We start from the raw sequence: 14,136 nt of genomic DNA on the forward strand, positions 1-14,136 counted from the left end.
AGTTTCGGAGGTGTGGGGTGTCTTGGGTTTGGTCTTCAGCGCGGGGGAACGGGGTGGTATGTGAGATGAAAATATATCTTTTTATGTTCGTGCTCTTGTTGATACAAGAATTGTTTGTGGATTGTGAACTGCCGGAAGAGTGAAGCTGTCCCCGGCATGCGGAGCTTTCCGGGAAAACGTTTTCTGCACGGAACGGCCCGCTGTGAGACTAAAAGTTGCAAGAGTGGAAGCGAGAGCCACTTTGGATTCCAACGGCTTTCGGTTTGGGTAGACCGTTGTTGACAGAAACCGGTGGTGGATATGAAATGAAGAAAGAGGGATTGTATGTCATATTGACCCAGACAATTTGGTCATCCATGAACTGTAGATAGCTGCCGGGTACACTACCTTGTAGTCACGACGCTCAGGTGTTGCCAATGTTTGTTCTAGCTCATGACCACCTAGAATAGGCCAAGGCTGGCGGGAGCCCACATTGGGCAGCAGCATGATGACATGACAGATCGGGGGATCGCATCCTTTTCTTTGGTAGTTGTTCAACTCGAGCAGCAGTTATCAGGCAAGGCCAGTGTTGGTTATACAGCGGCTCCTGCCATCGGCAAAAACGGAAACACACCCAATTCCGTTTCGTTCAGCTGGTTCAGGATGCCCTAGCAAATTGCCACGTCTATTTTTTTTATCAGATGGAAATGATAATCTCTGACCAATCAGGGTGGGCAAGAGAGCGGTTCGAGCGAAGTCGCTTGTTCCCCTCTTCCCGTTGGGCTGGCCGGTGGGGTCTGGCGTTCCCGCTGTTTGTTGGTCCCCAAAGTTCCCAGGCAGGGTCAGTGAATCCCGTTGAAAATGTAGGCATTCGTTCCAGCGCATGAGCTGCTGCGAGAAATGAGGATGGGGATTTGGAGGGGCAAGGTTGCTTTGCTGTCTGGGTGGGTGAACCGAGGATTTTTTTTTTTTACTCAAACGTCTGAACCATTTTATTCTTGAAGGCTGAATGAAGGAGGGGGATTTCAGTTCAGACAGTATACCACCCACCCACCCACACACACCGAAACACGAACCGACACGGCGAAGGCAACCACTTACGCTAGCCAGCCTGCTCACTGCCCCTGCTGATCGCGGAGGTGAGGTGAGGAGCTCTCACTCGTTCGACAGTGGGGAGGGGGTTCGGGTAGCCTGGGACTCCCAAACTCAGACCCTTCTGAATGCGCCAAATAAGAACCTGGAATAGTTGTCTTGTCTCACCTTACCTGATCAGGCCTTTTTGCTCATCTCATTTGGGAGGCACCCACACACCTACCTCACTTTTCATCTCACATTTGAAATCCTTCATTCATTTGGACCCTCATCAGACTTTCATCGGCACATACACACGGAAGATGAACTTTTTTGCGGTTGGGGCGAAACGATTATTATTTTTTGTTTCATATTCTTTTCATCCCTTCCAGGCGGCTCTGTTGATGGTTGGAGGGGCATAATAACAGCTGCGGCATAAAATCGATCCAGGCACCTTGCATACTATTTCAACAGAGGCAACCATGGCAGACAGCCAACCGCTCCTGGGCAACAGGGCTGATGACTACGGCTCAACTACGGCTGGTGAAGATGGGATTATTGAGAGGATACCAACACCGTTAGGTGCAGAGGAGGAGGAGGAGGAGGGGGGGAGGATATACAAGATGGTGTACTGCGCATCGAGGCGGTTTCTCGGTTATGGACGAAAAGGGGGTTGATGATTGCTTACTTGGGGTGAGTTGCCCCCTTTACCTTGAGCTGTCGGACACAATCAACAAACAGTACTGATAGAACGTAATAGCATATTCTTCATGGCCTTTACCACGTCGCTTGAAGGTCAAGTGACATACTCCCTTTCCGCATTCGCCGTCAGTTCGTTCAACAAGCACTCGTTGCTGTCGACGGTTTATGTGGTCCAAGGGGTGGTTAATGGTATGTTTTGTCAATCTGGTATTCGTAACGGGAGTCGAGTGCTAACAAAGTGTTTACAGCTGTCATCAAACCCCCTATGGCCAAGATAGCCGACGTCTTTGGCCGACTAGAGGCCTTCTCCATATGCATCGTCCTGTGTGTTCTGGGATACATCCTCATGGCCGCCTCGCGAAACGTCGAAACGTATGCCTCGGCGCAGATATTTTACGCGGCCGGCTTCACCGGATTGCAGATCCTGCAGCAGGTCTTCATCGCCGACACGAGCGATTTCCTTAACCGCGCCCTGTTTTCGAGTCTGCCGGACAGCCCGTTTCTGGTAACCGTCTGGATAGGACCAGCCATCGCGGCGTTGTTCCTCGCAAAGAGCACATGGCGCTGGGGATACGCCGTCTGGACCATCATTCTCCCGCTGGCCTTTTTGCCCCTCGGGCTGAGCCTGCTCATCAACGGCCGCAAGGCAGAGAAGCTGGGCTTGGTACCAAAGCGACGCGCCATGAGCACCACCTCCTCGGCCGACAACAAAAAGCCCTCACTTTCAACAGCAGCCAGAAACCTCTTCCAAGAACTCGACGGCATCGGCATCCTCCTCTTCTCCCTCGGCCTCTCCCTCATCCTCATCCCCCTAACCCTCGTCTCCCGCTCCAAAACCGGCTGGCACGACCCCCACATCATCCTCATGATCCTCAGCGGCATCCTTCTCCTAGTCCTCTTCCCCCTCTGGGAATCCCGCGCTCTTCACCCCCTCTTGCCGCTAGAACTTCTCAAGTCCCGCACCTTCGTCGCCGGGTGTCTACTTGGCTTTTTTTATTTTGCCGTCTTTTACATCGCCGTCCAACCTTACTTTTACTCTTACCTCCTCGTGGCCCTCAACCTCCCCGTCACCAGCGCAGGACCCATAACCCAAACCTTTTCCTTCGCCTCCACCATCGCCGCCATCGCCGCGAGTCTAGTCATCAAGCGCCTAGGCGGTGAACCCCGCCCAAAACCCTGGATCGTCTTCGGCGCAACAATCTACACCCTCGCCATCCTGCTGCTGCTCCACACCCGCAAGCGCGGCGTTTCCGAACCGGTCCTCTACACAGCGCAGATGTTCCTCGGCGCCGGAGCGGGGTTGATGCACGTGGCTACTCAGCTCGTCGTCCAGGCGGCTGCGTCTTCGAGCTCCAACCTCAAGGGGAGGAACCGGCATCAGCACGTCGGGGTGGCGACCGCGGCGTTTTTGACGCTGGTGCAAGTCGGGAGCGCGGTGGGGAGCGCGGTGAGCGGGGCGATTTGGGGGAGGTTGATACCGGGGAAGCTGAGGGAGTATCTCCCTGAGGATGCGAAGGGAGAGGCGGGCAAGATTTATGGGAGCGTGAGGGAGGCGGTGTCGTATCCGTGGGGGAGTCCTGAACGGGAGGCGATTGCGAGGAGCTATCAGGAGACTGTGGAGGTGCTGCTTTGGGTGGCGCTGGGCGTTTGTGTGCCGGTGCTGGTTATGGCTTGGGCGGTGGGGATTTTAGGTTGAGGGGGGGATCCGAGGCCGGCGGGGGAGGAGGAGGGGAGAAGGGGAAGGGGGTGGTGGGGGTTGTTGCTGTGGGGTGGGAAGAGGAGGGATTAAAAGGGAAGAAGATATGGTTTGGTTGTTTTTGAGAGAGGGAGGAAGCAAGCGATGATTTTCTGGTTGGATGGCTTGGTCACCAAGCGTTGAATGTTTTGTTGTTGACACCACGGATTGTTTGAATAGTTTGGGTGTTGGATGTACTGTACTCTTTTGATTTGCTGTATACATTAGAAATACACATGTCGCAAGACAATATCACCACCACCCTTATCCCCACCATTCGCCTGTCTTTTCCTTGCTTGCTGGTGGGAAAACAGTCTCAATCATAAGCTCAATATTGGCGCACAAGAACCAATCAGAACAACAAGGGCGTGTGGCTCAGTTGGTAGAGCGTTCGCTTAGCATACCCCCCACCTGTATGCGAAAGGTCCTGGGTTCGATTCCCAGCTCGTCCACAACCTTTTGCCCATGAGGGTATTATTTTCTTTTTTTCTTAGGTCCCTGCCAATATTTTTTTGCAGCTTCAAGTTATGAGAGAGTGATTTCAGGTTCACAAACAATAGTAGAGCATTAAACCTGCACACCTTCCAGAGGCGCATTATTCCAACTGATTTTAAAATATCAAAAAGACATCGCGATGTGAATACATACATCTATCACCCCCCCCCCCACTTTTTCCCTTCTTCACCATTATATACACCCCAGCCCAACGCCTACACTCTCCCATATCACACAACCCCTTCTCCTTACTACTTCCCCCCATCATAAATATCCCCCACCCCAACCCCCATCTTCCCCAGTCTCGCAACAAGCATGGTATTCTCCCTCTGCAAATCTCCCACCTGCCCCCTCAAAATCTCAATCTCCTTCCTCGCCACATCTCTCTCCGCCCTCGTCCGCTCCAGCTCCATGGCCAGATCCGCCCTCTCCTCCCTCTCCTGCATCTTCCTCCTCTTTTCCTCCTTCTTCTTCTCCTCCTGCTGCTTCTTCTCCGCCAGCCTCCTCACCTCCCTCTCATACTTCTCCTTCTGCTTGGCAATCTCCCTCTCATGCTTCTCCTTCAGCCTCTGAAGCGCCGCTTCCTCCTTCGCCTCGTCCGATTCCTTGTGGTGGTTGTGATGTTTCCTCTGGTGCGACCTCTCCAGCTTAGCCTGCGCCTTCTTCATACGTTCCTGCAGCTTCTTCAGCTCCTTCTCGTGCTGGTTCGACAGCGAGGCCGAATGCGAAGTGTGAGCTACCGAGTTGTTGTCGTCATTGGAGTGCAGGGACGAGGGCGAGACAGAAGACAAGGTGGACGCGACGTCGTTGTGAGAGTCGGCTTTGGATAACAGTCCCGCTGCCGTGACATCAACATCGCCACCACCACCCTCTGCGTTGTGACCTTCTGACGCAGAGGCAAAGCTGAGTTCGGATGATGTGTCGCTTTCGTCGTCGTCGTCGTTGGACAGGCTCTCTTCGTCTTCGGTAGCAATCGTCGAGCCGGCGAGGGTGGCTACTCTAGACGCAACCGCTGAGCCGGCTGCCCCGAGGGCTGATGCTATCATACCGTAAAAGCCGCTCGGGGGCGTGACCTCGCCTCGTTTGTCATGACGGTGCACCTCCCTATTATGGTCCGTGTCACGGAGTTGATTCAACACCGAGGAATCAACCGCGCCGCCGTTTTCGATTTTCTCGGGCTTCTTTCCTTCGGCTTTGCTCACCTCCTCCCCCTCGCCTTCATGGTCTCCATCAACAGCCGTCTCATCGTCATCACTCCGTTGCTGCTGCGCTTCAAACCACTTCAGAAACTGCCCCGCGTCATTCACAATCCCCCCCGGAGTCCCCTTCTCAACCATAAACCTTGGCACGCTCCCCCCCGGGTCACTCCTCGTGACCATCAACCACTCAATTGCCATTTCCACATCCTCCTCTTCACTATCCTGCCTCTCTTCAATCGCCTTCTTGGCCGACCTAAGAGCAGCGTCCTTGCCGTCTTTCCCATCATGCTCGCCCCAGTCACCACTCGACCTCGTCCTCCTAAGCGGCTTCACAACCGGCACCTCCCTAATCACCTCCACACTCTCATACACCCCTCTAATAAATCCCGACCGAGGCGGACAATCAGGGTGCTCCACCGGCCGACTCACAAGCATAAACTGCCTCGGCCCCCTCCCCTTCTTCTTTTTATCCCCATCAGTCTCCTTCCTCACCGGAGGCGTCATATGCAGCGCAATAAAATCCCTCGCCGTCGTCGGTCCTCCAAACCTCGCCGAAACCTGAAACACTGTTACTTTGTCAGCCTTTATCCAACCCCCCCTCCCCCCCCTCACTCAATTCTTCATCACTTACCCTCCATGAGCCCCTCCTCCCCCTCAACCCTCTCCACCACCCTCTCCGCCCCGATCCCCCTAATATTCCCACATCCAGGCTCCTTCCCCTCCCTCTCACACCTCTTGAGCGTCTCTTTGAACTCCCGTTTCAACGCCTCCTCCCACCTCCCAAAATCCATCCCGTGATGCAAGCTGTACCGCCCGAACCAAGCCCCCTTGCCATCTTTGGCCGATAATTTGTACACAGTAATCCCGTGGGGGTTATCCCTCGGATTAGTCTTCACCTCCTTCCACTCTTTCCTCAGTTTCTCCACCGTGGCTTTTGTCTCTGGTGATGATGACAGGACAGAGTTCAGATCGAGGACCGCAGTCGCGGATTCGGTTTGCGATCTTGGGCGGGTTGTGGGTTGAGAGTGGGAGGGGGAAGGAGGGAGGGAGTCGACGAGGATTTGGGCGTTGGAAAAGGTGTCGGTTATGACTTTGGAGATGACCTCGGGGGAGGTGCCCGAGGAGAGGTCGGTGGTCCAGGAGAGGGGGGAGAGGGATTGGAAAGGGTGGTGGTGGGTTGAGCCGCCCATCTTGTCTGTCTTGCTAAGCCAGCCCTGCAACAAGGAGAGAGAGAAAAGATGGTGATGGATGGTAAATAGAAGAGAAGAGGAAAAAAAGTAAACAAAAGGCAACAGGCAGAAAGGCAAGGTGTGATCGTCAGGGGGTCCAATCGCAATCTGCCTGCCCTCTCCTATTCGAGTGTGTATGTGTGTGGGTGTCTGTTGGTAGCGGTCGTTGTGTCACCTCTAAAAAGGGCTTTTCGTCGTCTCCAGTTTCCGTTTGTTTGGGCTGTGCCGTCTGATAATACGAGACACGGAGACGGAGTGGTAAAAAAGGGTCAAAAAGTCGGGTACTTTTGTCAGTGCACTCGCGAGAAAATTATAAAAAGGTACGATCTCGCAGAAAAACAAAATTAATATTGATTTTCAGATTCCAACTTGTCATTGAATTTTCCGCGTATTTGATAGCTAGCTTATAATAATTGATAGGTTGTCTATGCCTGTCACGAGCTCACACTCTCAAGCTTGCTTTGGGGAGCTTGTCGGACATTCGACGTAGGTGTTGACGTCACCACAAGGGTCGCCCCTGCTTCCAACAAACGTCACTCACTCCGGGCGGGTAGCTGTGACAAGACAAGGCTTCGGAAAATCATCTGGGGAAAACAGCTGCAACTAAATTTGGCTCGGATTCAGGGGAGAAGCAAAGCAGCAAGGGACTTTTGTGAATAGCATCGTGTCTCTATATTCTTTATATGCAATGCCATAGAGACAACAATCAAGCAACGTCCCTAATAATCGTCTAAACGCACCGCTTGCTCCATAGAAAACCCAACAATGCTATACATAATACAATACACACGTGACGCTTCTTCTGCAAAACCAATGTTCCCCCTTTTCCCAGCCCGCTTGCCATATCAGAACTCACTTTGCTAACTCGCCCGCACCGTTTCCCAAAGCAAACACCAAGCAATATCCTACCAACCACAAGGACTTTAACAAGCAATACAAGAAGGCGCCTTTCAACCTTCTCCCCCCGGTTACTGCATCGTCTTCAGGAACCCATCTAAATCGAAACTCTCCTCGTACTGGCTGTTGTCCCACAGCTCGCCCAGCCCATCCAACCATGCTGCCCTCTTGCCCGGCTGCCGTACCTCGCCAGTCTCCACATCCACCATGTCTTCCTCCCTGCCTTCCAACGTTTCTTTAGGTTTGTCCGTTATCAGACTGGGGCCAGAGTCGCCCAGGTTGAACAGGTCCAAAATCTGATCCGTGTCCATGGTTGCGAGCCCTGCGTTTTGTTGATTAACCACGGTGCTGGCCACGTCGATCTTGAAGCGCTGCAGGCTGAGGATCTTCTCTTCCAGAGTGCCGCGAGTGATGAGCCGGTACACGTTGACCACCTTCTTCTGACCGATACGATGGGCGCGATCCATGGCCTGGAGATCCTTTTGAGGATTCCAGTCGTGCTCGACGAAAATGACCGTGTCGGCACCCGTCAGGTTCAACCCCAGACCACCGACGCTGGTGGTGAGAAGTAGTACGTCATAGGAGGGGTCGCTGTTGAACTTGTTGACAATGTCTTGGCGACGGTTCGCTTCGACTGAACCGTCCAGTCGGAGATATTGTGTCGAGGGAAGCATGCCCTTGAGCACCGTGTTCTGCACCATGTCCAGCATTTCTTTCATCTGACAAAAAATCAGAGCACGGTGAGGCTTGATCGGCGTGTACAGCGGGTCGCTCGACTCCTGCCCTTCGACACCAATCCCACACTCCACCAAAAGATCTCGGAGCGCTGTCAGTTTTGGTGCGTGCGCCGGATCCTCCAGGCTTGTGCCCTGCCTGGCCAGGAACTTCTGCGTGTCGTCATAGGCCCTGTGGCCTGGTTTCATGACAAGGGCCGGCGAGTTGCAGAGCTTGCGCATGTATTGCAACGCCTGGAAGATGTGCTGTTTGGCCTCCTTGTCATCCCGCCCAGCCTCCTCCGTAATCGTCTTGGCTTCCTTCTTGGTAAAGTCCTCAAACAGTTTGAGCTGGAGGTCGCTGAGGTCGCAGTAGTAGTTTTGCAGTATCTTGGGTGGCAGGTCGTTGAGCACCTCCTCCTTGAGACGACGCAGCAGGAAGGGAAGGACTTGCTTGTGAAGAGCTTCGATGGCCAATGCACCGGCTTCTTGCTCCTTGGACGAGGCCTTGCTGTTGCGACTGTTTGCAATAGGCTTTGCAAACCGGTCCTGGAACACCTTTTCGGCACCGAGGAAGCCGGGCATGAGGAAGTCAAACAAGGACCACAGCTCCAGCACGTTGTTCTGAATAGGTGTGCCGGTCAAGATGAGCCGGTGGTTGCTGGCGAGCCGCTTGACAGCCATCGAAAGCTTGGACTTGGGGTTCTTGATGAGATGACCTTCATCAAGCACCACATAGTTCCAGTTGTACTTTTCAATGATTTCGATATCATTGCGGCAAACATCGTATGAGGTGATGACAATGTCCGTCTCGTCCAGAGTGTCTTTCATGGCCTTGCGTTCCGCGGGGGGTCCAACATAGGCCGTGACGCTGAGGAACGGAGCGTAAGCCTTGATCTCTTGCTGCCAATGCCCCGATAGCGTAGGCGGGCAGACGATCAAAGACGGAAGCCTCCGGACATCAGGGGAACCCGTCTTGGCATACTCCTCAGCACGGTTGTGGTGATCGCTGGCTACAATGCAGATAGTTTGCAGCGTTTTACCAAGACCCATGTCATCGCAGAGAATGCCGTGAAGGTGATACTTGTTGAGGAAGTGCAGCCAGTTGACACCCTCCTGCTGGTACGACCGCAGCTCCGCCTTGATGGCAACGGGAATCCGAAAAGGTTCCACCTTCTTCGGGTCAAGTAGCTGACCGATGAAAGTCCGCTCTCTGTCACGGCCCTTGAGCAGCTCCTCTGAGAGTCCGGGAGGGTCGGGGATACCCGCCTCAAGCGGCACCAACTTGACCAGCGTGGCAAAGGATGTGGTGGCGATCAGTCTGATCTCGTTGTCTGAATCGCTCATGCGGCCCAGCACAGGCACGATGAGGAAAATGACATACGGCAGGATCCTGTCGCCCATGACAGCGATCAAGTGATAGATGACTTCGATAGCACCCTGTCGGAAGTTGAGGTCTAGTGGGTTGTTGATAGATGGCAAAACCTTCTCTACCAGAGTCGTCATGCCTTCGATAGTGATGACACTGCAGATGGTCGCCATGCATTTGGCGGCCATGTACCTGAATACGGATAAGTCTGAGTGCAGCGCCTTGATGACCAGAGGCACCTGCTGCATAACAAAAGGATGAAGGCCCGGGTGTAGTGTTGGCACCATGGTCCGGATGACAGACATGGCATCGACGATCTCTTGGCCAAAGGTGCTCTCTGGATCTCTTGCCTCTGCCGGGAGGGAGCCGGTGAAGGCTCTCACCAAGGGCTCTTCCATAAACGTCTGCAGGCTCGGAACGCGGGCTAGGAGATCAGGACCAAAGCTATGGGAAAGCAACTCCAGCGCTTCCTTAGCGCCGCGACGAGTGATGCGAGCTGCCTTGGCCTCCCGTGCAAACTTTGCGGCATCGACGTGGTCGACGCGGTCTTCTTCCTTCTGCATCGACAGAATGACATTTGTCTTGTGCGCATGGATGGGAAACTCGGGCGTCTCGGCGACTTCGACACAGGAGAACTTGACCAGATTTGCAACCACCTTGTCTGCCGGTCCTCTCCTTCCAGATTCGGTGAAAAGCTGCACCAGTTGCGCAATGGTGGCCGCTGACCTCCCTTGAAGTTCTTGGTTTTCCTCCGTCTTGATGCTGTCCATAATTGCCTTGATCAGCGGACTCGGCTTCTTCGGAAGAACACGGATGGCGACAAGAGCACAAGCGGCAGCGGCCTTGATGCGTGCATCGCGGGCCTCCTTGGCAGATTTCGCTTCCTGGATCGCAGCAACTGTGACATCGCGAGACTCGAGAAGCTGAGGGAGGGCGATGAGCCTCTGGCCAGGCGCCATTGCTTTCTTGAGTCTTTCGAAATCATCAGTGACAACCTTGTCAGCATTGGCAATAGAGAAAGCGCCAGGCCCGGCCTCGGGGTCGCCCTGCACGACGACGGCGAGGCTGGGCAGCTTGTTGCTGTGCACTTTTCCGTGGTCGCGGAAGAGATTGAGGAGTTGTTGTGTTTGCGATCGCACGCGATGCACATAGCTGACTAGATCGCGGTAATGTGCCGGGCGCTCCTGGTCGATGATCTTCTGTAACGGCTCGACGAAGCGAGCAGCCATCTCTTTGTTGGCACAATTCGACGCGTACTCATGAACGACCATGGCAGCAGCAAGCTGGGTTGAAGCAAATGGAGATAACAGGCTCTGCGTGATGGCAGCATCATACGAGCCCAGACTAGAGGGAGGCAGCATTGACATGAGCAGTCCCATCGCCTTGGCCGCAGAGACGCGGGATCGGACCAGCACGTCCATGCCGACTAGATCAACATCGCCTTGCATCATGTGGCCGTCAACATCGTGAGTCTGTGTGGTGGGAGGAGCATCGTCCACCTTGGTCGACTTCCTACGACGCTTCGGGGCCCTTTCTGCACCCTCGGGGGGCGACGACCTTCTGGTACTGGGAGCGGGGATGCCGCTCATGGAATACGTCCCGCCAGATGGCTTGAGGAAAAGTGTCGCGTTCATGGGAAGGGGGTGTCGTGGAACACCAATGGGGTGCATCGTGAGGAGCATGAGTGCGTCCACATGAGCTGCAAACTCGTCGGCGAGGACGGCAGGATTCTGTCCGAGGTTGCGGACGAGTGCATTCCACAACTCAAGCGACATGCGAAGAGTCTCTGCATCCCTTTCAACAAGAATATTCTGGAAAATGAGACGTAGGATCCTGCCGGTGAGCCAGCCTTGAGAAGTCTCCTTGCCCAAGTCCACAAAGGTCATCAGCGCCTTGAGCACAGCGAGGCGCACAGAGGTGATGGTGTGGCGGAGGAAGGGGTAGAGTCTAGGAACAAGAGTGGTGAAAGATCTCTCTTCATCCTGCGATGCCGAGAGCTTCATCGCTTCCAGGACTTCTGGGAAGCTGCAAAGAGTAGCAAGCAGATCCATAATCTTGCCGGTAGACGCGCTGAGATCATCGCCCAGGTTGGAGAGACTCTCCCAGACTATGTCGATGAGGCTGTCCAGTGCCTGTGGGCGCATGGCCACGAACTCCTTGGCCATGGGAATCAATGTTGCCGCGCTGGCTGAACGAACATCGTCATCCATGTCGCCGAGGCCCTTCATGACAGAGCGGATGACGCCGTCAATCATGTCCCCATCTTGAAGCAAGAGGTCCTTGCGAACAGCAACAACATATCTCAGGCCGACCATGCCACCATGGCAGATGGCCCAGAGGAGATTCTGCTCCGACTGCTGCAGCCCCTCCTGCATCACCATTCGGTAGAGTAGTCGGTATATGGCGTACACAGACTGCGAGCTGACATGGCGAAGGACGGAACCGAGAGTTTGACCCACAGTTTCTCGAATCGGAGCCACGGACGTGTCGGAACTGTAGTCAGTAAATTTGTCGAGCATGAGTACGCAGCAGAGCCTGCATGCGAGGTCGTCCAGCCACTGTCCATTCAGCCTGGTGTTCTCTTTGATCGACAGACCTCTGCGCCTCCCTGCGCCAGCACCATGTACTCTCACCAACTCCCTTAACCCCATCGCAGCTCCATGACGAGTCTCCCACTGCGGGTCAAACAAGTCAACTTTGAGAAAGTCGCAAAGTCGCTCAAAGGGCCACTCGCTCCCTTCCATGGCATCATCGACCTCGAGCTCCGACTTGATGGGCAACAAAGGACCTTTGAATTCCGAAACGACCTTGCTGTCCTCGTCCACGTCGGCCGGTCGATCGAGGCTGAAATACTGGGACATTTTACCGTTCTTTTTGGAGTCGGCGTCAGTCATAGACACATCGTCGCCGAAACCATCGGAACCTGCGGTTGTCGTGCGGCGGATAGAAAGGTCTCCAAAGCCGGCCTTGCCCTGCGCAGCCTTCTGGGCCTCTCTTTTTCGCTTCCTCTTGAGAACGTTGAGTTGGCGTGAGCTGAGTTTACCCTCTTCGGGGTTCTGGCTCTGGCTATCAGTCGCCATAGCGTCCTGCTGCCCGGAGCCATTGGTGCTGCCAGCTCCCTGAGGTGTCGCAGGGCTGCCGACATGGTCGCTGGCGACGGCCATCTCTTCGTCTTCGACGACTCGGCCAAGAAGACCAAGTCTGCCAGTAAGTGTCTTCTTGAGATGGGCCAGCCGTTTTTGTGGATCCAATGCCGCAAGGGCATAGTCGACGGGGCCGCCTCTCAGCAAAGGCCGGCCATACTTTACAATCTTGGACATGTCAAGTGCCTCGAGGGTGTAGAACTCCTCCTGATCAAGGACAGAGTCCTTGGCCTCCTCCTTGACAAAGCCATTTTCGGCAGCGGATTCTGTTAAAATGCCTTCATCGGCGGCATTCGGTTCATATAGTGGTGCATGTTCAAGGATTCTGCCAAGGGCTTTGGCAGCAGTACTCCGGGTCTCCCAGTCCTTGTGGCGCAGGTAAGGGACGACTCTGGAGAGAAGGTTGAATAACTCGTCAGGGTGGTGTTTTTGCCAGTCGGCAAGCTGGTTGACAGCAGTATCCCTGATCAATCGGGTGCTGCCCGTTTCGAGGATCCTGTGGCAATGGTGTCAGTGAACAAACCGATCACAAAGAAACAACAGACACGGCATGGCAGGCAACACAGGGACGTTGCCCCGTAGCGCAGCAGCGTATGTTGTGTAAGTGCCATGTGCTGAAGCAGGCAAATGATGTGCAGGGTTACTCACGTAACGAGCCGGTCAAGCCTGTCATGAGTGTTAGTAAGACTGAGCAGGTTTGAGATGAGATGAGAGAAGAGCAGTGGGTAATACTCACCGAGACGCCATTCTTGTTTCATATCAACGAGGACAGTATACTGGGTTATTCGATGCGAATCATGGCCCTGCGTCCTTCTCGTCAGCATGGTGTTCTGGTGCCTGTTTTTTCGAGATCGACGGTGACAGTGAAGGTGCGATGCAAGTAACCAGGCTGCTGCAGGCTGCATCCAAGACCCGTGCAAAACACGGACTGTGATTCGCTGGCCAACATCAGGGCGGATGCTTGATTGCAGCTGGTGGGGTGGTGGTGCAAGGGGCCCAAGGCGAGGCGCGCTGCCCGACGAGATCACAGATCTCTCCGATGGGACCGGGACAAACCAACCCGGTTTGCATCATGAACGAACGGTTTTGCCAGATCGCTCGACGACAACACAGCACATCACAAAAATGTGACAGTTATCCAATGATATGCATCGAGTGCTTGGGTCAAGGGTAGAGTAGAGATAAATAAATGAACAAAAAAAGAAAAAGAAGAAAAGTAAAAGTGACATGGGGGGTCGGGATCTGACATACCTGAGACTGCACTTGAGAATAGCCTCAAAAAAAAAAGGCGAATGCCGAAATGGTCGGGGTCCGCAGAGTCCGCAGAGTAAAAGTCAAACTTTCTCTTGTGGCAGGAAATGGGGATGGGGCACAATGTGCTTAATATGCTGGCATCAAAAAAAAAGCCAAGGTGAGCCTCTCGGTGACAGGTGAGGGCCGGCGTCGGGCCAATCAGAGGCGGAGATGTGTCAGGCTTGGGCTCAGTGTGACCTGGGGAGCGACGAGTGCAGTGGAAAGGTCGGGTGGAGGGCAGCTGGCTGGTCTATAAAGAATATTGGTTTAAATTTATAGACAGCGGGCTCTCCCAACGCTCCTTCCCGGAC

At 54.2% G+C, this 14,136-nt stretch overlaps 4 protein-coding genes and 1 non-coding gene across 5 annotated transcripts; 3 read left to right on the forward strand and 2 right to left on the reverse strand.

The window, feature by feature from the left end:
- Positions 1-816: 816 nt before the first annotated feature.
- On the forward strand, positions 817-1,225 carry QC762_0109430 (uncharacterized protein; the record flags this gene model as incomplete). The annotated part of the gene is made up of 2 exons (XM_062884299.1): positions 817-923; positions 1,018-1,225. The coding sequence occupies exons 1-2, from the start codon at positions 880-882 to the stop codon at positions 1,223-1,225; spliced, it is 252 nt and encodes an 83-aa protein (XP_062739358.1). The 5' UTR covers positions 817-879.
- A 501-nt stretch (positions 1,226-1,726) lies between these two features.
- On the forward strand, positions 1,727-3,573 carry QC762_706950 (uncharacterized protein; the record flags this gene model as incomplete). Its single annotated transcript, XM_062893541.1, has 4 exons — positions 1,727-1,743; positions 1,811-1,941; positions 2,001-3,399; positions 3,471-3,573. 4 exons carry the CDS (start codon positions 1,727-1,729, stop codon positions 3,571-3,573), a joined length of 1,650 nt encoding a protein of 549 aa, XP_062739359.1.
- Positions 3,574-3,851: 278 nt separating this feature from the next.
- QC762_0109450 lies at positions 3,852-3,939 on the forward strand. Its single transcript has one exon. It is a non-coding gene; the product is annotated as a tRNA-Ala (tRNA).
- Positions 3,940-4,207: 268 nt separating this feature from the next.
- Positions 4,208-6,371, reverse strand: QC762_706960 (uncharacterized protein; the record flags this gene model as incomplete). The annotated part of the gene is made up of 2 exons (XM_062893542.1): positions 4,208-5,747; positions 5,813-6,371. The coding sequence occupies 2 exons, from the start codon at positions 6,369-6,371 to the stop codon at positions 4,234-4,236; spliced, it is 2,073 nt and encodes a 690-aa protein (XP_062739360.1). The 3' UTR covers positions 4,208-4,233.
- A 1,007-nt stretch (positions 6,372-7,378) lies between these two features.
- Positions 7,379-14,061, reverse strand: MOT1 (TATA-binding protein-associated factor mot1; the record flags this gene model as incomplete). Its single annotated transcript, XM_062893543.1, has 3 exons — positions 13,784-14,061; positions 13,181-13,335; positions 7,379-13,028 (listed from the first exon to the last, which is right to left on the reverse strand). Exons 2-3 carry the CDS (start codon positions 13,288-13,290, stop codon positions 7,379-7,381), a joined length of 5,760 nt encoding a protein of 1,919 aa, XP_062739361.1. The 5' UTR covers positions 13,291-13,335; positions 13,784-14,061.
- Between the last annotated feature and the right edge of the window lie 75 nt (positions 14,062-14,136).

Source organism: Podospora pseudocomata, chromosome 7, assembly GCF_035222375.1.
Source record: "Podospora pseudocomata strain CBS 415.72m chromosome 7, whole genome shotgun sequence".
Classification (NCBI taxonomy): domain Eukaryota; kingdom Fungi; phylum Ascomycota; class Sordariomycetes; order Sordariales; family Podosporaceae; genus Podospora; species Podospora pseudocomata.